Source organism: Meleagris gallopavo, chromosome 21 (genome assembly GCF_905368555.1).
Source record: "Meleagris gallopavo chromosome 21, MGAL_WU_HG_1.1, whole genome shotgun sequence".
Lineage (NCBI taxonomy): Eukaryota > Metazoa > Chordata > Aves > Galliformes > Phasianidae > Meleagris > Meleagris gallopavo.
The window spans coordinates 3314791-3339144 of NC_139424.1; the positions used below are offsets into that span (position 1 = coordinate 3314791).

Here is a 24354-nt window from a genome sequence, read left to right on the forward strand (position 1 = left end):
GAGGAAACCTGGACAGAGGCAGCCCCATTTAAAGGGGCGGATGTAATGAGTTATTTCCAATGCTTCTTTACCATGAGTCCTGCTATGCTATTCTAAGGAACAGCTGTAAATGCAAATGTGGGAGAAAATACTGTTGACCTCAGTGTGTCCTGGGAAAGAAGCACTGGGACAGCTCTGTGATGGGCAGCACTCTCATTTTGATATGATCAAACACATTGATCCAGACACTTGTTTGAATCTATTTCCACATTTTTCAGGCTGAGTTGTTTGGTGTTATGCATGTGAATGTTGTTCCTTCCGATGTCCTGGGACTGTAGTTAAAGTTCAAATATGCGTGTAAGTGTTTTGCTGTAGTAGAGCTGCTATCTGCATTGCAGAGACACGCGGTGTGTGGTGAAACTTGGTGGCTGTGCTCAGACTAATTGCTCTGAGATGCATCCTGGAAGGTGCTGAACACCATGGCTGGGAGCCAGCAAGGCTTTTAAACACACTTTCCTTTTTCTCCGTGTTGTTAGCAGTTTTGTTATTTGACTTCTCTTCCTCAGCAACTAGAGAAGGATACCTGAGTAGCTGGAGCTGTATAATTCATCTCCCAGCGATACCTTGATCCGTACTGCAGGGACATTTCATGGGACCTGTGTAGCTGACAGAGGCAGGTATTGCTGCTGTTGTCTTTCAGTCTTCTTCTGTGCTCCCTTGCTGGTGTTAGGATAGGCCACACTGCCAAGTAGTGGTCAGGCTGCATTTGCAAACCACATCCTATGTTTCCACCTGTCTGTGCTTGCTACTAAACTTCACTGTTTATTTCCTTCCTCTCCTCTTGACCTGTATTTGTTTTCCCTTGCCTTAATCTTTGGAGGCAAACTGCCAAATTCAGGTTGTTTTTTTTAAGTGGCATTGCCTATGATGGAGCCCAGGACAAGAGGTCTGGGGTCTGTTGGCTCATGGAGCTTTCAGGGTGGTGTTCTTTAGCTTTGCCTGCTGCGTGCATGAGAAAGGTACGATGGCCCCAGAAGGAAGTAGATTTCAACTCTGCAAAAAGAAAGCTCCTTGCATTCTGCCATCACTGTCAGCTCTGTCCCTGCTTTTTCCGTGGTGGCAGTTCTGTAGCTCAGCATGACTCTCTTTAGCCAGGACAGTGCCTCGGCTGTGGACCAAGGCGTCTTCTTCCAGCTGCCAGTAAGAGGGCTAAGAGCTTTCCTGACTTTTGTCTCAAGGTGTCTGCAGGGGAGGCTCATGAGAGCCTGGAAGTGTCTCAGGTTTTCCTGAACCTGGCTGCAGGCTTGAGGTAATTTGCAGAAGGGCTCAGGCATTCAGGCTGCTGAGCTCTTTAGAGAACAAGAATGGCTGTGTTGGCCCAGCAAGTGAAGGAAGCTGTTGTCAAAAGCAGCTCCTCTCAGAAAAGGAGCATCTCTGTACAAGCAGCTTTATTCCATATCCTTCTCTGGTACCTGCTTACTTGATAGCCAAAAATGTGCTTTCTCCTGTTCTTCCTGCTGCAAATCTGTGGAGTTGGTGGTGCTGAAGGATGGATTCACATCGTTAGAAAGGATCTGGCTGGTTGGATGTAGCTTGTGGTGCTTGTCCTGAGCCACAGAAAACTGGGACACTGCTTTGGTGTCCCAAGGCTGCAGGCACCCCAGCTGCAGCTGTCATCAGTCTTGGGCTTGCTGTGCAGAACCAGAATCACTGAGGGCTGAATTGGGTGTCCCAGGTGGCATTTTCACACTCCTTTTCACACTGCCTGTGGAAAATTTCATTGGTACTTTGGTGTTTCAAGGCCTTTTTTAGTGCTCTGATGAATGCCTACATTCCTGGAATGGCATTGCAGGGACTTGAAAGAACAGCTTTCTGCTGAGCAGCTCGCTTAGTGCCTCACTGGATAATCTCCAGTCATTGACCTTGGGGTTTTGAAAGTGCATTTGACTTAAAGAGCTAAAGCTTACGGCTTCAAAGGAATTGAGAAACCTGCTACCCTTTAAATTTCCCAGCAGCATGGGCTATGTGTGCACTATCAATTGTAGGTGCCATGGAGGTTACCTGGTTGTGACTCGGTGGGATCTCTGCTGTCTGATCCCTGGAACCTGTTCGCCTCTCCACTTCTGCCTTTGATTTTGCACAGGGGAACTGAGGCCATGTTTTCAAGTCCTGGCCTTTCTAAAGATGTGAGGATTATCAGAAGATGGGAGTTGCTTGTGTGGAAATACAGAAAAAAAAAACCTGAGCTCTGAATTTATAGCTGTCACTGTTTCTGTCTTGCTCTGTGTAGTTCTCTATTGCCTGACCTCTCCCTTTGGGTCATGCAGATGTAGAGGGCTGAAGACCTTCAGGCCATGGACAATGAGAGATATATGGTGGGATGATTTCCCTAAGTAAAAACTTCAAAGAGATCACCTTGAATAGAAATCTCCACTCATATTTGAACTGCTGGGAAGAAGAAAGCCTATTGTGTTCTCTGCTGTACGTTTTTATTGGTGATCCTAGGACAGCTGGGAAGTTATGTTCTTAAAATTCTAGAAAGACTTCAGTGCAGATTTTCTTACAGAACTGAGCGACTCAGTATTCCTTCAGATCTCTCAAAGCTGAAAGCTTTTTCCCTGGCTGAGAGGAAGATAAACCTTTTAAGACCAGCGTGTAAAAATGTGAACTTGTTCTGTCTGGTGGCTTTTTCAATTTATTGTGGATGCTTTTTAAAAAACAGGCTGTCTGTGCTGGAAGATGTGGGGCTGGCAAACATTGGAAGCTGAGTTACTTGGCTGCTGTGTTGGTATGTACACTTTATGTGCACTTTCCCCAATTCCACTTTGATGTTCCTAAATGACACCACTGTTGTTCTGGGATGATTTGCTTTTATATAATTAAATTCCTCCATATTGTGCAGCACTAGGAAGTCTGAGCATTCATGAGCATCTCAAAAGCAGATTAAGCCATGGCAGTTGGTACAGCAAGATGTTGATGGGGGAGGAAGTAGGCAGGCAGGCACCCACCTCCTCAGCTGAGCCTGGGAAATAGACTGCAGAAAGCAGTAAGTTAGAGAGGAAGAAAGAAGTAGCCTGGAAGTGTGCAGGCTGTCTGTGCTGGCTGCCAGCATGCAGTGGTAAGCTCAGACAGCACTTTTGGAAAAGAAGCCTGTCTGCTCACTCTTGGGTTGCTTCTTCCCTCCTTCCTGTTTATTTATTTCACCAGTGTACATTGCAGGCTCAGCCAAGGAAACAGAATACTGCTCAGACTCGCAGGGCCTTACTACGGAATCTGTTCCAGGCAGGGGAATTCTGATAGAAATACAGTTGCAGCTGAGCTGGCATTTGTGGTTAGGAAACCCTTTGGTTTGCTTGTAACTGGAGCAGGTTTGAGACAAAAGAAATCAAAGCAATGCAGCTTAACCTGTTTTGTTTTTTTTTTAACAAGACTTCTGTACACTCACACTGGTGTGAGAAGAGTGGTATGTTTTTTTCTCTGCTCCTTTTCTCTGCAGCTTTTCAATTCAGTTGGGTAGAGGAGGAACCTTAGGAGATTTGAGATTCCTGAAGATGTGGTGAACGTTAGCAGCAGGTAGAGGAGAGGGCTGGAAGAAGGCTCCAGTCCCATCAGGTGCCCTTGTGGGCATACGCTCCCTGATCTTGGCATCCACTGAGATGAGAGAACAGCCTGGAGGCAAGCAAGCTACCTTGGTTACTTTGCTTGCACAACAACTTATTTATGCATATTTATGCATCTTTTTTTCTCTGAAAAGTGATCTAGCCAAACTTGACAGCTCACTGGAAAGAGGAAACTCAAGCCTGGCAAGAAAATTTCCCTGCAGTGCTCGTCCCATGCCTTTCCAGTTGGCAATGATAAGAGTGGGGGGGTCTTTGCTGTGGGATAATCTACTGCTCTGTTACACAGACCAGGGGGACAGGGATCACTTCTCCTTTGGTGTAGGAGTGTGGGACCTATATATGCCTTCAAAAGCTTTATTTTTACCCAGTGTTGCTGTAAACGAGGGCCCAAACAGTATAGTGAGATGAGTGCACTTTTGCAAATAGCCGTTGGCTGTGCAAGACAGGCAAAGAGAGAGAGAGAAAACATGGACCTGTTGTCCAGTGAAAGGACACAAAGGTGAGTTGTAGGCTTGGGTGAGGAGGAGATGAGACAGCTGTGATTGTTCAGCCTGGAAAAGAGAAGGCTCGAGGAGATGTTCTCCATGTGTCTAAATGCCTCAGGAGGATATAGAAAGAAGACATCTGGATTCATCTCAGTGGTGCAATCAAGAAGCAATATACACAAACTGCAATAAAGAGAACTCCATTTTTGGTTCTGTTTCTCTTATTCCCCTCCTTCCTTTCTCTCCATGCTACGTGAAATGCTTTCCATAGTTTGCTTGCTCATGCCTTGGGCCCATTTTCACCAGCTGCGTCCTGCTTTTCTGTACAGTCACCCAAAAGTGCTTTTAGCAATTGCAGGGTTTTAGAGACAGGTTTGATTTGTGCTCGGTTCTGCTTCCATGAGATCAAAGAGGATTTTGCCATTGTAGAGAGATAGACCTCACCTGTGGAGACTGATCTGCTGTTCAGCTCCTCTTGAATTCTTCATTTCAGCTTCACTGCATCTTCCTCTTTGGCAGTTTTGAGATATCATCGTGGATTGCAGCAGCAGATGGCTCATCTAAGTCTAATTCTTTCCTGTAGAACAGCTTCTTTCTTTAACCTGCCATTTACCTTCACAGGGAAGAGATATTTGAGAAGTCGTTATTGGAATGAAGACCCTAAATATTTAAGACTCCCTAACTGTGGTAGTTATTTTGTTCATGAATCAGTTAGGTCTGGCTACTGCCTCGTTCATTAATACTTTTAAAATAACCTAACTCTTTCAAACTTCATGTAGTTTGACACTCTTGGTTAAGTTTTTGAAGCACCCCCTCTCTGGCTGTTTAAATGCCACCTCCAGCAAGCTGTGCTCCCTGCCACTGCTGCCCCCTCACCAGGGAATCCTGCTGCCTTTCAGCTGAGCAAGTGGCAATAACAATGACACTTCCTCCTCCCTGCTCAGCTTCAGCTCCAAAAGTCCTGTCCTGAGTTGAACAAATTCTGCACTGACCCTTCACCCTGTGCTCTTTATGGCTTTTGGAAGAAAGGATTGGGTGTGCAGGTTCTGATGTCCAGGTCAGTGTTGGTTGAGTGCAGGACAGGAACATGCACAGGAGCAGCTTTGGAAGCCAGGTCTCTCCTCCAATATCAAACTCGTGGTTCACATATTCTTCAGACTGTGTGCCAATTATATGAAGTCCAATTCTTCCATGCTAATGTCTGCAGGGTCTTTTGGGGGTAAGGTAGACCATTCCATGTGGTCAGGGATGTGCTGGGACATCTGCTTGGCCATCCACTGTAACCAGACTCATTGCTCTTCTCCCACACTGTCACCTCTGTCCTTCTTAGCCAGTGTCTGTGGCTAACATCAGCCTGGTTCAGCAGCTAGGATCCATTTCCCTGCAAGTCTTTTATGTCATTTGTCACAAGGGCAAATGGATTTGTTATAATCTGAGCTCAGGTTGTCTGCAGGGATGGTGTGGGTGTTGGGATGTGCCAGGTGTGCGGTCACTCTGGGGATGCTATAGAGATGGTGAGTGGAAGTGTTTGTTCTGCAGCTGTGTGGGCTGAGTCACTCTCACTGACCATTCCCTGCATCGTCTTGGCTGTAACTTGCAAAGTAAAACCACTTTTACCGATGCTCCTACACTGATAAACAGCTTTAAAAGACTGAGCAGAAACAAATACAGTCTAGAATCAGTCTGATAACCAGTGTTACTGAACCTCTGTCTGCTACAAAACACAGCAGCCAAACCTGCTGCATGAAAATGCTTACAGCATGGCCAGAATGTAGAATAGCATGAGTCCTCTGTGATTTCTTAGTGCTGTTCCCACCAACGTCATGGTTAAAATGTGAAAGTGTTGCTGCACCCAGTAAAATCATGTCCTTGGCTTGGCTCCTATTTTACCAGCATTATCTGGATTATTTTGTATTCTGATATCACTCTTAGATGGATTTGGCACTCCTAAGTGTTTCTTGTTACAGGAATTTCCTTAAGTAGAAACTTTGTCTTCAGAGTAATTTTTGGTTGATTATTGCTTATATATGCAATTAGTGTAATTGCATCTGCTTATGCAAATTTATTTAATCGTATAATTAGAACATGGAGTGATGAAATATAATGCAGTTGGTAAAATCTTTTGTAAAACTTCCTGAGCTCAGTACCCTGTGCATGAGGTGGTTGTTATCTCTCATGCTGTGGCTGGTAGACTGGAGCTTTTAGTTCAGCATCCTATTTAGTTTCAAAACATAGTTAAAATGTGCTGCTAATTACTGTAACACTGATATCATTGTGCTTCTGGTCCAAAGGAATATTTTTATATAGTGTCAGGAAGCTGCTGCTGAGCTCAATCCTGCTGTCTGATGTCTGCATACATACCTTGCACCAGGAGCAGAGAAGCAACAGGAGGGAGTGAAGAAGAGAAGGTCAGGGATGGAGCAGTGTGTCGTGCTCATCATTTGTAGCTCCGGGGCTGAACTGATCCTAAAATGCCTTTTGGAAACACCCTGCCTTGTTAAGGCACACAGGCACTAACACAAAGGACACAGAGGTGATGGATTTTCCAGAAGAAGGAATGTGGCCAGGAGATGTTTGTTTGTCATTTGGGAAATGTGGCAGGGCAGGTGCCTGGATCTCACTTCTCAGACTTCTCACACAACACTTGAATTGCAGAAATACTGTGTTGTTTTTTTTTGTCATTCAGCAGTTACATTTGAAGCTGTGCTAGGAGCTTCACAGAAGTAATCAAAGCTCCTCTCTTTTATGATCTAATTTTCAGCTGTGCCACAACAACCAGGCTCGCTGCCAAGAATTGTGGAGAGAAGAGGAAAATAGACTAGAATTATTATAGCAGGATTGAGTGGATTCTCAGCAAGATATGATTGTCTGTGCTGTGACACAGAGCCTTGAAAGGCACAGAATGAAGCACGTGTATGGCATGTATGTAAAAAGCTCAAACACTATGTTCTTATTTATTATTTGGGTTGTAGTGATGTCTCCTGGTTCTGGCTGGGAGTCTGTACTGACAGCAGCTTACCCTTTTCCCAACAGGAACATAGTCTGAGTGGCTGGTCTGGTATCCATCTGTCTTGATTATCTCTGCAAGGGTTGCAGAGATTTACTTTTTTTTTTTCTTTGGCTTCACAGAGCTGTATCTCCTCATAGCAATTTGCTGCTCCATCTGAACCACACCACTCAGCCAGTGGGTGCCTGAAGGTGGTTCTCTCAGGTACAGAGAGGCATGTGAAACAGCCCACCGGGGACTTATGTGTCTCACATGGCAGCTCAGACTGAGTTCACCTTCAGCTTCTCTAGGCTGAAGATGTCTGAGCCAGCTGCTTGGACTCTGGGTGTGGGCCTTGTCCAGGTGTGAGAGGCTGATGGCATCAGGGTGGTGTGTGTGGAGCATCTCCCTGGTATCGGGGCAGTGGGCTTTGCTCAGGTAGGTCCTGCAGACTCAGATGCAGAAAAGGGAGTGCAGGGGAGACTCTGGTATGGAAATAGTCACAGGCTGTGTTCTTTGGTGTGGAGAGACAGCTCAGGCTCTGCAAGGAACTTACTGACCTAATATTTCAAAAATGTCATTTGATGAGCTGTTCTGGACTTGGCAGCCCACTCTAGGACTTGCTGCTTCTCTCCTTAGGGGGAGTTTCTGGCTCTGATTGACAGCAGCCAGAGCAGGTTATTAATTCTGCGCTGCTGTGGAGGAGTATCTGAAGGGAAATGCAGCACAAAGTAGGGCTGGCTGGAGCCACGAGAGCCTGTGCAGCCAACTGTGGCCCAGGGTAGGGCAGAAGGCCTGGCAGTGTTGGGTACTGACCTGAAAGATGCTGGTCATGGAGGTGACATCGCCTCTGCAGGTGGCCTGTCCCAGCACACAGCTGTCTGCACTGCTTAGAAAACTTGCCCTGATTTCTGATCTTGCTGTTGTATATTAAAGGAGCAGACTAAACGACCCATGAGCTTTGGACACTCTCTCTGTGGAAGTGCCTGTGGGTCTTGTGAGATCAAGAGGCACCAAAGAATTGGCCTTCAAATGGGGACACACAGGTGTCCCTGCCAGTCCTGAGCTGGCACAGAGGACACCAACCTCAGGCACTTGAAGAGATCTCCAGCACTGAGCAGCAGCTAAATTGCTGCCTGAATGATTTGCTTGCAAATGCTTGTAGTTATGCTCGCTGTGATCTACAAAGGCTCCTTATTTCCTTTGCACAGGGCAAATACATTCTCAGACAAAAAAGGGGAAGAGGGATGAGGTGGGCTGAGGGCAGTATAATAATTTTACCCTGGAAACTGTGATGGATGAAGCTGTAAAGTCATTTTTCTGGGCAGCCTGTGGCAAAGTCAGGAAATGAAGCTGGATGTGCTGAGCCCAGGGCCTTGTAACCTCCTGGTCCTTTCTGTAAGAACATTTCTAGTTAACCGTATGGAAGGACCAAGCAGTAAACTATGTTTACAACTTCTATTTTTCAGACAGTGCTTTGAAATACTTTATGGAGCAGCAAAATTAAGTTCACCTATCTCTCTTACAATACAGAGAGATTTTTTTCCAGAATCACACTCCTTTTAAAAACATATTTTCTGCCACGGTCTGCTCGCTGCCTGGGAATAATTTGGGAAACGTGTGCAGCTATTTGATAAATAGACTGCAGAAAACACCAGTGAAGTCACAGTCTCCCTGCAGGAGAGGAATAGCTAAGGGGAAAAATGGTAAATAAGATATGTGTAAGGAAATTAATTCTGCTCATATAAGCTTGTTTGCAGCTTTAGTTCCTGTCTGCAGCAGAATCCTCTGATCTGCAGCAGGTGGTCGGTGTTGTTTGGGATCAGACTGGTGAGCCTGCGAGGAGCCTCAGACACAGAGCTGCAGCAGGAGCCCTAAGGAGGTAGTTGTGTGTGTGTGTGTTTCACTGGGATTTCCTGCTGCAACGAGGTGCAGATGTGTTACAGCCTGACGAACTGTGCAAATCCACCATTAATTTTGCCTGGTAGAAATAAATAATTGTCTTTTTTCCTGAGTTTTTTGTGCTGTGAGATTGCTCAGTGTTCCTAAGTCAGGCCAGAAACTTTGCAAAAGTAAACCCTGCCTGCATTGCAGACAACAAATCCTCCACAGGTTTCATGCAAACGCACTTCGGAGGACAAGGTTCATTGCTGAGCCAGCTCCAGGCTGCAGCTGGCTCTCCACCATGAAGCTTGTTAGTAAGGACAAATTAGTGAGGCTTAATGCAAGTGAATGTGAATTGGGGTTAGAGAGAGCAGGGAGGTCTAGCAAAGGGGATGTAGTGCTGGTTTGCCTGTGGCTTTGTGCTGGAGCCCTGCACTCCTTTCCCTGCTGCTGCAAGTCACCCCTACTGCCTGCCTCCTGCTCCAGAAGGGATCTGTGCTTTGGGATTGAAGGGTTTAAATATAGTTTTAATAGAAGCTTTTAAAGTTGATTTCATCATTTCATTACTGTTCTGAGTGACTGACGTTTCTGTCAGTTTATTTCAAACATGCCTGCAGGAAAGGCAGGCAATGGGGGAAGATTATACCAGGGAGGGGAAGGAGGTGAACAGCAGGCCTGTGGTGAAGGATGTGTTGGATTTGGATGTTTCCTTCCTGTGACATTCAGTGCACAGCATGTTCTCCCTGTGGTTGGCCCGTAACCTAGGGTTAAATCTGCCATCCAGATCTTTCTCAGGTTTCTCTACTGACATAAAAGATTTGCTTATCTTTGTCTGCTGTGCTTCTGCAGCAGACCTGGAGGTTGTTGCTCTTTGCAGCAGCATTCGGCTGCAGTTTCACTGAACATCTCTGGGAAGCTTCAAGCCAGGCTCAACTTTTGCTCCATGCTTCTTGGGGAGGTCACCTGCGTTCCCAGGCTGGTGGCTGGATGGGGCTTTTTGAACTCACTCAGCCCACCTGTTCCTCCTGTAAATTAAGTGTAGTGACCATGAAAACAAGGCACTGTGAGTGACATCCAGCTTCTGTGGTTGCTTTGCATGTAGAGAGCCAAAGGTCGCAATATCTCCATGTTAAGCCTTCAGCAAAGTTGTGTAGTTCTCTGGATGTAATCCAGGATTCTGTGACTAATGCTCTTTAGATTCTCCCCAAAAACGGTGATCAAATGATGCATCTGGCAGCAGCACATCTTTAGAAGTGATTAAGAGTTGACAGACATGCTGCAGGGGATCATTTCCTGCTCTGGACCACACTGGGAAGACTGAACTCTGGTTTAAATTGAGACTGAAATTAACATGCAGGAAACAGTGAATTTTATTCAGCAGTTATTGCTTTGTGTTACATTTTCATTTCGTAGGTCTTTTCCAAAGGAAAAGCCAATTCCCACATGCTGATAATCATTAAGCCTTGTTGATTTGCATCTCAGTGTAGGTTTTATACGTGGTGGGCAATGAGGATGACGCATGCTTTCACATAGGCTGCAACTGTGGGAGTCCAGAGGAAGCCCCAGAGAACAACTCAAATTCTTCCTTTGCTGTTGAATAAGTTGCTTAAACTACCAGCAGCGAGTCGCCGGCGTAGGCTGGCTTCCAAGCTGTTCTGTGGTACTGTGGGGCCATACAGGGCGACCAAGAGCCTACTGTGGAGTCCTGAATGGCTGTGGGTTTGTTGTTCTGCATGTTGGGTTTGGATACGTACAGGAAGTTCTTCTACCCTGCAAATAAGAATTCAAGAGGCTGAAAGTTTGACCCTTAACCCTTGGCTTGTTGAGAAGCCATACTTCTTCACTTCCTTGTGAACTTAGGCTGACTTTAACTGCAGAAAGAGAAGTTCCCTTTATCTGCGTTACTTCTTGTGCACAGATATAATCTCGTCTTTATCACCAGTACAAATTTTATATCTAGCTTACTGTTGGTGCTGCCTTTCCTTCTGGGTGGCTGCTTGCTGTTTGTTGACAGACTGCTGGAGTTTTGTCTTCATATCCTTTCTGGATGAAAGGAGTCACAGGTGAATGTCTTGATTATGTTGTGCTGAGTAGACATTGCCACTCACCTCTCTGTGTTTCCTTCTAGATATTTTGAGGAGACATCCAGTCATGCCATACTCTCTCTGTGAGTGCTAGAATTCCAGCTCCCTGCAGTCCCATCTGAGACTTCGTGGGCAGCACGCAGTGATGGAGGACTCTCCAACAGATGTTGTGGCCGAAGACAATGACACAGGCTTCCAAGACGCACAGGCTGAACTGGCAGAGCGGGTGGCGGCCATAGATGTGTCTGTTCACCCAGACAGAAGTGACCAAAATGGGGAAGACACCACTGAAGAAAATGACACTGTCTTTTCTGATAATGTAAAAGACATCCAAAGAAATGGAGTCAACAGTGACGTGGAAACGAATGAATTCCTGCTCTCCCAACAACCAGACAATGCTCACTGTGGGCACACTTCCAAGAGACCTCTTGCTAGACCTGTGCTATCAAGTAGGAAGTTGTCTCTTCAGGAAAGATCATCAGGAAGTCATTTGGCATCGAGCAACACTCCGGGTTTTGGTCATTATGCCACAGGGCCATCGCCTCGTATAATGCGGAGGCCAACGATAGAGTCCAATCGAGTCTCCATCTCAGATGCTGAGGTAGGTGTGTCCTCTACTTTAACTGTGCTGTTGAGGTGGGATACGTCTTCACTGGCAATGAGAGTTTGTAGTCTTTCAAAATAGTAAATCTGAAAGCAGTGTTTTTCTAAGATTCTCGAAACCAGGAATATTATGTTCACGTGGAATGGCTTATCACCTTCATGTCCTTCCCCTAAAGCTGAAATAGGGATCCTTCAGCCCTCACCTGCCTGAAGTAGTCCTGCTAACAGACTGGGACTCCCACTTACGTGGTGGTAGCGTGCAGAAGGCCTGTAAGGCTGTTCAGAAAATGGGCTGAGACCAACTGCATTTGTTTTCTGTGTCCCTGCACGCGTGCCCTTCGGGAGTTTATCAATTACAGCAGCTTTCCTGCTGGTATTTCATGGATTTACACTTCTGAAGTTTATACATCTCCTTTTGTGTTTGGGCATTATTGAAGGCACAACTTAATTTTATAAAGAGCTTAAATGCACTGGCATTTTCTATGCTTATCAGGATTTTCTTTTGTCTTTAAAGTATTTGTATGGATTTGTAACAGCGGTGGTAACTGAGGGCCATGACTCCTTCCCCTTCAGATGAATTTCTCTGGGTAGCTGCAGTCCTTCCTGCCCTGTCTTGCAGTTCCTCTCCTGGTATTAGAGCTGGGCTCAGACATGTCCCAAAGGTGTGACACACTGCTTCTGGTCAAGCCCATCGATGGAAGTGGCTGCTGGTTATAGCTCCCTGTGTCATGCAGGCTGTAGTGCTGGTGGGGAAGGCTGTCCTGTCTGCTATCCCAGGAAAAAAAGATCAGGATGGCTGTTTGAGCTTTTCTTTCTAGCTAAGCTACTGGTGTGCATGCCGTGATGTGAGTTACTGGGGAGGACAGGGAGCAGAGAGGGGCTCTGCTGCCTTGTCACACCAAAGACACAGGACACCAAGTATGCAGCAATTTGCAGCTGTCATATGCATGGTGCAGCAGAGCCTGTGAGGAAGTGGGTATAGATCAAACTGAAACTTCAGCAAGACTTTATTTGAAAGCTGAACGTGGTAAAAGTAGAATAAATAGATGGGTTTGGTTTTTTTTTTTTAAACAAAGAATGCTTCCTTAAATGCTACTGGCTAGGAACATTTTTAAGTATGAAGAGCTGACTGGAGTACCAGAAAGGGAATGTCTGCTTTGTGGAGCCTGCATTGTTCTTGGGTGTTATGCTACTCCCTGCTCTAATGCCTAAAACTCATTCTTGTCCTGCCCTGTGTACTATGTGAGCAAAATCACTGGAATTTCAGTCTGGAGCTTAACACGTGTGGCTCAGTGCTTCCTTCTGAAAAGCAGGTATTTTCCTCCTGTAGCTCTGATAGGGTTGGTGCACATGCAAATCAGCCACTATCTGCTGGGGATTTTTGCAAGTCATGTTAGCTGTGAGGTGGTCATGGCTGATAAGTGAATATCTGCACGAAATGAACTGCAGAGGTTGCAACTTCTTTGACAACAGCCACGTGCTTTAATTGGAGATGTGGGAGTGAGAGGAGCTGACTCTTGGAAATGCGTGTGACTGGTGTGCCAGCTCTGCCCTCCTGCAGTGCTTTGTCTGCGCCAAGAGTAGGGATGGTCTGGAATCTGCTTCTGAGTACCTGCAGTCAAGTGCAATTCTAGCACTCTCCAGTCTGAAAAGAAATCGAGAATACTCAGTTCCCTCTCGCAGTATTTGCATCTCAGGGAGCAATTCCTTGGGACAGGAAGTGTTCAGTTTGAAATGCGACTGCGCAGTCCTTCATTTCCCTGCTCCAACAGCAATCTGTCAGACATCTGTGTTTATAATGGTCACTTGCTGTAACTGCTTAGAGCCTTGCTGCAGTGCAGCTGAGATGCTTAACAGAGCTGTGTTCATTAAAAACATTTGTATTAACAGGGAATTGCTGCAGTAGCAGATGGAAGGGGAGGTCAGGTGAGAGCTGTGAGTGCTTGCTCCCTCAGCAGGGCCCTTAGGAACAATGTTTTGACAGTACTGCTCACAGGGCTGCTGTCTGTATCCAGTAAGAAACAGCAAAAGGACTGGAAAGATGCAGGTTGTATGTGAGGTAAGTTTGAGGCTGAGCACAGGCGTGACCACTCTCTCACCTGTTTAAAGCCTTTGAGTTGCTCCTTTCTCTTTGCACTGAGTACTTGGTGCCAGCACTCGGTGCCTTCCCAGTGCCAGGACACCCATAGCTTTGGCTCACAGTCACTTCCTGCATAGCTTGCAGTCTGCATGAAGATGAAGTTTATGAGCATTGAGGCTTTATCAGAGGTACATGTGCAGGCATCATCCGTCAGGAGCCAAGATGGATGGCACAGCTGTATATCAAAATTTCCTTTGTTATGCCGATAATGATCTCGAATTGAAAATGCTTTCCCTCTCCAGTGATGCTGGGAGCAATGTATCTTTCATCTGGAGAAGTAATGGAGAAACATGCTCTGGGGAGGCTGCATAAGGGCATGTGACAGATGAGAATTTTCTGTTCTCCTCTGAATTATGAAGGACTTGTGTTCACTCAGTGATGCCGCTGAGCTTTATGCTCACAGGCTGGGAGGAAAACTGATACTCAGAGATCTGAGGGCTGAGAGCTGAAGCTGCAGCAGGCAGTATGGGCACTGACAGCTCCATCCCTGGTACCCTGCTGCCAGCACATGCCTTTGGAGGGGGATAGCTTGTGAGGACTGAGGAAGGCAGTGACTCCTGGGCTGGTAGGGCTGAAACAGAGCCAGGGCTTGTTGTCGTTTGGCAATTAGACTGCCAATTAGTTGATTGCCCTGGGACGAAGTATTGATAGCTGCCTGGTGTCTTGAGTTTCTGCTGACAAATCTGGATCTGCAGTATTATCTCTGCATGAGAAGTAGCCCATTCTGTTCCCCTGACACTGTTACTGTGTACTGTGTAACCCAGTCTGTCACATCTTTGATAAATTCATAATTTTCAAAGCATGGGGTGTGAGATAGATTCCCTGCTTGTTCCTCTCCGCTCTAAAGCTCTGTGTGGACTGTTGTCTGAGAAGGTCCTTCCAGCATCATGTTCCCCTATGGGAGTGCCTGTAGGGCTGGTAGCATTCTTGCTTCTCTCACCAGCTCTTTGCTCTAACAGAGGAATGGCTTTGCCTTTAGCTACGGCACAGAAGTTATTAAACTGAAGCTGTTAAAGGTGCATAGCTGCAGAATTGAACTACAGGCCCAAGAATTTAGGTCACAGGCACATGTAGCTCATTGGTGTGAGCACAAATACCAATTCCTGCTTGGTACTGGCAGCGTGGCAGGAGGAGAGAGCTTTCCATAGAGTTCTCAAAGCACCTTCTGCTTTGCTTCACGGATGATGCTCTGGCACTTGTGTGTGCCAGGGAAAGGGGGAAACAGCAAACAGGTTCATACAGACCAATGGTGATCTTGTTGCTGGGTTTGACAGAGCTTGTCCCACCTAAATTGCAGGGCTTGTGTCTGTGCCAGGGTGGATGTGCTGCTTGCTGGGAAGTCACACTTGAAAATGCGATGCTGTTTTTATTTTGCCATCCCTAATCAACCTTTTGAGGTAGCTGAGAAAAGTTTCATTTGGAGGGTAGCTAGATGGAGAATCAAAGATTTCTCTTTCCCCAGACTCGCAGCACTGTTAGTTTCTTTATACTTATCCAATCTGCTGATTATCTGAACCATCATTCCTCTCTTTACCGTGGATCCACCCATGCCTGGCAACCCAGTGTGGTCATCCCAGCCCCTGTGTTTGCATGGTATTTCCCTTTGGGACCAGCAGGATGCTCTGGCTCTGTGCTGCAGGGGTGGCCCAGCTCAGCCTGGTAGGGACTAATGCCAAGCATGCTTGAGCAGGAGTGCAAAGGATGAAGTCAGGTCAGCGTGCCTCCCCTTCTCAGAGCTGCTGCTGACCTGAGCACAAGGGTGGGGGTTGAGCTGACAGGGTGTTTTCCTGTGCTCAGTGTCCACAGCTCACCCCAGAGGCACAGAAAATAAATAATGGCTTTATTTTCTACTCTTGCTTTTCTTGCTTTTACATCAGGCCTCTTGCTTGTCTGTTTGACTGGTTGGAAGCAGCCGGTGTCAGGAGTGGGAGAGGCTGTGCTCTGGTGTTGGGCTGACTCAGGTTTTGCACTCTTCAAATGCTTGGGAGCTGCCTGATTCTCTTCGCAAGGCTGTGATTTCCTTGCCTTACACAGAGATAAATCCTCTAGGACCAGAGGAGCAATGGGACTGAGGCTCTGGGTGGCTGAAGCACTTCCCTCTCCAACCCTGCAGGTCCCAACTTCTTTCTTGTACAAGTCTTGCTGCAGTGCTCGAGCTGGGTTCTACTGAAAAGATCAAAGATGCTTGTAAAACGTTCCTTCAAAGAAGAATTCCCCACTGACACTCCTAATTTCTTTTCCTAGGACTAATTAGCCTTTATTTAAAAGTTACATTTCCAATTTACCTGAAGCTCATTTTAAAGGTATGGCTGGGAGGAGGAGAAGGCACAAAGCCACAGTTGCAGAGGGGCTGCCTCCATCCCAGTGCCCTCAGCCTCCTCACTCTTGCCTCAGTAAGAGGTGCGTGGGAAGCTCAGCTGTCATGTTATGTACTGAGGAAATCTAAAGCCATTAGCCATGCCAGCAGGCTTTGAGAGAAAGTCTGGAAAAAGATGTCTTTATTCTTCTAGCTGCTCTCCAAATGAGCTCTGCCAGGGATTCAGCAAATGCCTGGCATGCTGCGTTCAGATCTGGGGTTTGGAGTGGGTGAACTCAGGTGGAGGTGCTCAGCCTTGGTGTTCTGCACAGCCACAGCCAGTCACAGTGCTGGGCTGCAACTTCTGCACTTGTTGGATGATGTTTAAACATCATTTGTTTTTCTTATCTTCTTATGAGCGCTGAGCTTCCTGTGGATCCTTCTCTGTCCCTTAACAGCTTTGTAAGTTATATCCGTTGCTGCCCCTGATGCCCCTTGTCTGGCTTTTATTTTCATTTAGTCTGTTTTTAGAACTGCTTTCGCTTCCCCTTTCAGCTGGGGGAGGGTTTGAAAACGGCACTGTCTTCATTAGTGACTTGAAGTTCCCGGTTTTCTTTCCCATGTTTTCTCTGCAAAGCATATCTCTAAATTGATGAAACTCATAGCTATTTTGAGATTGGTGAATTTGGCTTCCTTTCAGGGGTAGAATATTTCCCAATGTATGTATACATGGCTGCCCTAATTATTTTTGGAAATGTCTTCTTTTGGAAATAAGCTCTTTTTCTTCATTTCACCCCAGTGTACCTTTGGGCAGCAAAGGCTCAGTTTGCCATTTCTCCAAGCTCCTGTCACACAGTGATGGCAGCAGGATTTATGGATTTGGGCCTGGACTGCATTGTAATTTATGATTTTTTAAATCACTTTTTGTATTGCTTGTGTCTCTGGCCTCTCCTCTCTTTCTTTTGAGTAATACCTTGGACAGACAAATGAGCATCTGCTTCTTAAGGTGGAAAAATTACTGCATGCTTAGATGGATGCAGCAGTCTAATTTACTGACACTTCTCGTTAAGTACAAACAGTAAGAAACATTATCAGCAGTTGCAGAACATTGGCCTGATGAAATCAAGAGAATTGTACAGTGTTATCTTAAAAAAATAAAAATAATAAAGACTTGACCCAGAGATCAGTGTTTGTGTTTGATAAGAAATAGTACAACTATCCCATCTCTTGCAGGAGAACCAAATAATAACATAATAAAAAAGCTGCCAGTCTGCAGTGACATGTGGCAGGAGTCACCAGACCTGTGAATTACAGCCTTTCTGCAAGAAAGGGGAAAAAAATGAGGTAAAAAAGCACCTACAGGCTGGTTTGAATTTTTGCTGAGTTGAGCACAAGTGCCCAGAGCACCACAGAAGCTTTTTAACTAGCAGTTATCTGAATGCAGAGCAGTGTGGGAGTGAATCAGGTCCAGAAGCTGTGCTGCAGTGAGGGAGCATGGCAGGCTGTGCTGCAGAGCTGGATCTCTGGCTGTGAGCAAGCTGTGCCCTGACATCAGCTTTCCCTCGGCCCTTGTCTTGGTGTTGCCTCTCCTTCTTAATCTGTGTAAATCACTACAGTGCAAAGCTTCACTGGGAAGTGAATCTGCTGACTTAATGCTTTCCTGGGAATTTGTCCCTAAGGTGTCTGTACCTTGGGTTCTATACGCTGCCTTATTTTTGAAAAGGAGTTTCTTTTAAAATGCAATGAGTTTATTTTCTTCTATACATTTCAGTGATCTGATCCTTCATATCTTGTCTTTTGCTGGGTCGTGCTCTCCTCTCTTGTTGCTCCTAGTTCTAATTGATTGGGTTTTGCTGTTGGTAAGATTTTATGTGCCTTGCTATCAATAGAGTTAATGCACTTCTGTGGCTCCATTACTCACTGTTGGCTCTTTTTTCTTGTTAGGGTGGTGGAAAAAACTTTCTTCACTGGAAACAAGATGGAGATTTAAGTCATTCTTTGTATTCCTGACAAACCACTGTGAGCTAAAAAGTCATGATTTCCCCATTTCTTTATTCTCCTTCACTTTGATGCTCACTTGCATTGGAAAGTCTTTCTGGCTCATGCTGGGGGAAGTACCAGAATTGTCATATGCTGCATCAGTGCTCTAATGCATCTTCATCTGTAAGCTAGTATTGCTTTTACTGGGGAGCTGTAACATTTGTCTGTTCCTTCAAATGTACTGAAGACATCTGGCACCCCTTTTGCTGTGCTGCTGCAGATTGTGGTATTTTGAGGCTTGTGGGAAGTCTAATCCACCTATCTGCATGCTTGGTGTCAGCTTTGTTCACAGAGTGCCTAGTGTGGAGGCTAGAAGTGGGTTGCCAGCCTGCTTTAGTGTTTGGCAGTCCCAGGGAGAGAGCTGTTGTTTTTAAAATGCTGTGTGGAGAAGCACGTCCTGTCTATGGCTCAGCATATTTCATCCACATGGGACAGAAACTCTCTGCTTCTTTCACTCTTAGGCTGTGCTGTCCCCTGCAATGCAGTTAAATGCTGTATGTTAAGTCTGCTCCAAGGTACCAAAAAAAAATAAAAGCCACAACTCTGCAGCATCCCCAGAATCTCTCCTTGAATAAATATTTGCAAAATAGTGAGCTGAGAACAGTCAGCATTTCTTCTGAGCTCTGCAGAGTCGTGCTGCACTCACCTTGGGGATGGGGGCATGGCAGTGCTGTAGTGGGGACAAGGGGTGATGCCTCTGCACCCCCATGTGCTCAGGTCCTTAGTACTGAAAGATCCTGGTGCCCTGAGCTGTGGCTCACTGTGCTGGTGTGTGAGATGGTATGTGTGCTGTCATGGGACATGTGCAGGACAGGCTTAAGAAAATACAGACACTTTGGCTCCATCAGAATGGAATTTCGTCTTAATTTTTGGAGAAGCACTGCCAGCACTCTGTGGGGGTTTTTTTGCATATTTTTTTTTTCTGAGACGGACAAACTCATGAGAATCTTTTAATACTGTACATAATCCCCTTGTTCAACATCTTACCCTTTCAGTATAAGCTGCTGGAAGGGCAGCGTGACCTTCAGACTCACTTCCTAGGGAAGTCAAGGAGGCTGCAGCAGCCCACTGTCTCTGGATACCAAGCTTTTGTTGCCAGTGTGCGTGTCAGAGTTGTGTTCTTCTGCTCACAGAGTACAACCCTGTGCAGAATACAGCAGAGGAGTTTGGCTCTGTATTTTCTCCTCAAAGACCAATCCGTGAGTCTGCTGGGGCTGCAGTTGTCACAGGCAGCCCATGGAGGGTCAAAGCCTCTGCCAGGTTGATGCCAGGGATGGTTTTGTTCCTGCAGCTCTGCTGGGGCTGACATGGGTGCCTGGATGGTCATCTGTGAGAGCCACATGCCTCTGTGGAGTTGGGGTTGGTGTTGAACATTGTAGTCTGATGCAGTCAGGAAATGTAAAGGGCCAAGTGCTGCTGGCAGGCTCATCAGGCTGAGCCTGGACCAGTGCTGGTGCTTTGGGGGGTAAATGTGCTGTTGGAGCCACTGCACCCAGTCAGAACTCAGCTCATAATTACTTTGTTATGAGCTGTCTTTACAGAACAAGCAAAGTAGTGCTTACAGTGTAACTTACAGTGGTTTAAATAAGATCTAGTCTTTGGCTGTCAGTGCTCTGCCTCTGTTTGACACTGAATCAAACAATTTCCTTTTTACCAATACTTTAATTATGTTCTCCTTTTGATCCACAGGACTGTGTGCAATTAAACCAGTACAAGCTGCAGAGTGAAATAGGCAAGGTATGTTCCTGGAGCTGCTGTTTGTCATAAGAGACCTGCATGCGTGCGCACACACAAAGTACAGGTCAAAAGACTATGCTAGCCTGGGAGGTCTTACTGGCCAAGACTTCTTGGAACTTGTGTTTGGTTCACTTCGGGGTTTTTTTGTTTGTTTTCTGTTTTGCCTTACTAGTTTGGGTAAGTTTTGTTCAAGGTCCTTTCCTCTAGAGGTGGTTAAGTTGGCTTCTTTTCAAGATGTTTGCTTGCCAAATGTAAACTAAATGGTTTTAATGCGTAAATACAACCATCAGGGGAAGGAAAAAAAAAAAAAAAAGAGGAGGGCAGGTGTTTGGTCCATGCCAGCACTAGCTTAAGTTTTCATTTCTATGAATGAACTGCTAGTTTAATTGTAGTCCATATTTAAATGCTGCACAATGATTCAGAATAGATTTCTCCAAAGTTATTTAGAGGTCTGGGTTGTTGAGCAGTTCAGACACCTGCATGTTTGGACATCTGCCATCACTGCAGATGGATCCACAAGCAATTATGCTTTCTGGAAGCTGTACCTACTTTGGCAGTTGGTGGTTGTAGTTGAATGCATATCATGCTGCAGACTTTCACCAGAAGCTTTATTAGCCCAAACTCTTCTCCAAAGCAAGAGGATTCGATGGAGTTTGGCTTCAGGCTGTCACTGGAGCTGTGGATATAGCAACAATCCAACAAGCTGTTGGAGGAAGGCAGGCTGTTGGTCCTCCCTGAAGTTCATTCACTCTAAAGAGATGAAGGGGTTTGTGGCTGAAAATGGTCTTGCTCGGAAGTGCAGAAAGGTATCCACGCAAAGCATACAAACTTTCACAAGAAATTCTGCTCACGTTATTCTCTCCCTTCCCCAGCCGTGTTTGACGTAGGTCAGGCACAATGGCTTGGTGTTGGGGCAGGAGGTGATGGGCTGACACACAACTCCACCAGTCAGTGTTAATCCTCAGCACATGCCAGAACATAAAGGGCTACATACTACCAGTCCTGAGCAGCAAGGAGACCAGGCAAAGCTGCTGAACTGACTGCAATTTGTGGTTATTTTCAGGGTTCCTATGGTGTTGTGAAGCTGGCCTACAACAAGGATGATGACAAGTATTATGTAAGTCTCTCTCCTTCTCTCCACACTGTCTCCACTGCTCCTCATTTCATTTTGCACCTGTGAGAGCTATGTCCCCCCCTTTCCTTTCTGCTTTTAGCACATGCATTTCTGATTTGAGTGGCATGCAAGGATACAAACATCCCTGCTGGGCATGGAGTGATACGCAGTTGTCTGTGCATCTGCTTGCGTGCCTATGTGTTGTGGTGAGAGGGAATCAGGTGGGCTGCATTATGTAACAGACAAGGGCCTTGCAGGCAGGAAGCATATTGGTGATTTGTCCTGACACTGTCTGGCTATGAAGCAGGTTGCTTGAAATGAAAGGCATGTGTGGGTGGTGGTAGTCAGCACCTGCTCTGCATTGGAAGAGCGACCTGTAATGAGCATGCCTGTTCTTTAAGGAAACACAAGGGTTTATTGGAAATGCTGAATGGCATGGCTCAGCTTGGCCGTGTCTGGCTCTGCTGCATCTTTCTTTCCTTGCAGGATGCCTCTCTGTAGACTAAACAGGTGTAGGATGCAGTGCAGAGGGCAAGCTTTGGCTTTTAAATGTTTTGCTGAGCTGAAGCCAGAATTAGAGGGTTTAGATACAGAAAGGTTGTATATGCTAAAGCCTCCTTGTCTGTCACTCCCTTTTCAGAAGCAGGCAAATCCTAAATGTTCAAGCTGGGATTCCTGCAAAACCCACTTGTGAAAACTGTTAATTTTGTTTGGGCTGCAAGCAGGAGCTGGGCAGCTGGCAAAAGGAAAACTGCCTTCTTGTGTGGATGTGCCTGAAGGCTTGTGGAAAGCAGCTTGCTTTGAGCAGTTTGTTGAATGACAGGTGTCTGCTAGGAAGGGCCCAGTGTTGCAGTGCTGTGAAACTCAAACCCAGCTGCCTTCCAGGCAGCCTTGTCAGTCTGGCCCAGCAGTGCAGATGCTGCTTTGTGCCCTGTTCAGCAATGGGACAGTGCAGGGCAAGCACATGGCAATCTTGTTTTCCCTGCTGCAATGGAGCAGCCCTGTGTGATTGGGAATGGAGCCATCAGAGTGCCCTGACAGACTCGTATTGGTGCAGTGCAGAAGGGAATAGGAGTGTTTTATGGAAATGTAAAGTGTACTCACTCCTGTGGTGGTGAGAGAGTGACTGTGGTCAGCCCCGCTAGTTTTCTTTCTTTGGTTCTTGGATTTAGAAGTGGCATACGAGATTAGAGAGATTGTGTGGGAGTTGCATGCCTGTTAATATCCCTAGCCCTTCCTCTCTACCAGAGGGTATGAAACTAAAGGGAGAAGTACCTTGAAGGATGGAAGAGATGAGACAAAAATCTGGAGAAGGTGCCCTGAAGCCGGCCAAGCAAAGGAACTGCAATTCTTTCCATCCCTTGTGCTTTGCAGGCTGACTCACCCACCACACTGGAGCGGTTGCTGTTTCTGAGGGCTCCCTTTCTCTGCTGCTCTCTGAATGCTTCCCCCATGTCCCGGAGCAACACAGTTTAGCTCTGCAGAGAACAGCAGTACCAGCTGTGGCTCCCCTGATGCATCTTGTCCCATCAGCCTAGGGGAGTGCCAGGGCCAGCAGCACGAAGTAGGGAATGCATCACACTGTATTTCAGTCTGAGCATATTTTTTCTTTTTGTGATGGAAATCCTGATGCTGTGCTCTGGCTGCTCTGAGCAGGCAGGGCAGTTGTCACACCTCAGCAGGTAAGAGGTCAGTGTAAGTTGGCGTTGTGTACTGTCATCTTTGTCCATGTTTTGGCTGCAGGTGAACACCTTGGATATAGGTTTAGCTGGCCAAATCAAAGTTAAAAGTGAAAGCCTATGTCTAGGTTAGCCTGCTGTGTGTTAGTTAATCCCTGCTTAATCTCCATTTTGTTTCCTAATCTAGGCAGATGCCTTAAAGTGGCTCTGATGTCAGGACACCTCTGATTCAGCCTTGCTAGCCCAAGAGAGACAGGATGCACAAACCCAGGATTGCAGGGATGCACTCTTCAGTTCTCCTTTGCTGTTGGGGAGTTAACTCAGGGGCTGAAACAGAACGAGGGCTCTGAGGCTGAAGCTGATCCTGGGAGATGTGAGAGATGCGATAGTGGCAGAGGTGGAATCAGAGCAGAAGCATCAGGACTGTCACCACTGTTTCACTGCTGTGAATGTCAGCATATGGGAGAGACTAGGGTGTTTCTGCATGCTTTATTTTCCTTGAGCTGGAGTGCTGCAATAAAAAGGAGCAAATCTTAAAGCAGAAAAATTTGTTGTGGAGTATAATTCAGAGCAAGACACATCTGATTCTTTCTGAAACACAGGGCCTTTTGCAACATCTTCTCACAAGTGCAGGTATCAGGAATTGAATCTCTGACAAAGTGAACGGAGAGATTTCTCTTGCTTGAATGAATTTTGGGCATGACCTAGAATTAGGAAAAGCTCTTACAGAAAGAAAAGCTGATCATCACATTTGGGGAAAATGTGGAGATGTATTTATTTTGTGGATTGTTTTTCCTTCCATTAAAGATGAGCAAGTGCTTCCAAGAGCTTTATCCTTTGTTGCTGTGAACAACAGCAGTGCTGTGAAGGGCTGTGAAATCGTGTTTATTTACATCGGCGGATGCAGGGAGCATTTCAGCCTGGGGAAACTGAACTTCTAGTACCAAGCATGTGACTGGTGCTCCCTCCAAGGAAGTGACCCTTCAGCTACAGAGCTGGGTACAGAAAGCTGCCTCTGCCACTGCAGCAGCATGTGGAGCTGCTAAAGCGATATTTGCAAGGCTCTGCCAAGGAGCCCTTTGCATCTGGGAAGGTTTCAGTGTCACAATTTGCAGGAAATGCTTTGACAGTGAGCAGGGGTAAAAAGAAAAAAAAAAAGCCAAGTTCTGTTGAAAGAGCAGCAAATAAAAAGCAAAGGCAAATGTGTCCAGGTGGAGATGTAATTTGGAGTCATTGTGCTGATGGAATTTGATTCTGTGATGCCTCAGGTCATGTCTCCTTCCTGTTTTCAATCTCTAAATCAGCTCACAGAGAAAAGTGGTTATGATGGCCATTTGTTACACTAGTTTTGGACAAAAGCAATAGCATTGTAGGTTGTCAGTGAGTTGCTTTTTCCCCTTTTTTAATCTGGTTTCCTGTGAAACAAGATTTGTGTTATCAGGCTGTCTACCTGTATATACCTAACAGTCTTTGTATCAGGGCTGTTTGCTCCCAAGTTTCAGGGTGGGGAGAGGTCCCTTCTGAGCTGATGAACTCAGAGCTGTATAAAGTGTTACTGCTGAGTGAAAGATGGTCACCAGCAAGTCTTACTGTTGTGAATGCAGGATCACCCCTAGTAAAAGTGGAAGCAGGATTTTGGGATGTGGCAGCTAAGCCTGTCTGGGTAAGGCTTTTCTTTCACCTCACAGCATTCCTCTCTCCTGGCAG

The 24354-nt window shown here is 46.1% G+C and overlaps 1 protein-coding gene across 7 annotated transcripts in view; it reads left to right on the forward strand.

Annotated features, from left to right (window-relative positions):
- CAMKK1 (calcium/calmodulin dependent protein kinase kinase 1) overlaps window positions 1–24354 on the forward strand; it is an 86798-nt gene that overhangs the window by 27313 nt on the left and 35131 nt on the right. For 6 of the 7 annotated variants that reach the window (XM_085240960.1, XM_085240957.1, XM_085240962.1 and 3 more), the window contains 3 exons: window positions 11083–11639; window positions 19807–19854; window positions 20918–20971. In XM_085240960.1, coding sequence (XP_085097086.1) covers window positions 11184–11639; window positions 19807–19854; window positions 20918–20971 — 558 coding nt within the window. In that variant the 5' untranslated portion in view covers window positions 11083–11183. Of the gene's footprint in view, window positions 1–2701; window positions 2768–11082; window positions 11640–19806; window positions 19855–20917; window positions 20972–24354 lie in introns of all 7 variants that reach the window. The other variant, XM_085240958.1, reaches the window with a different exon arrangement.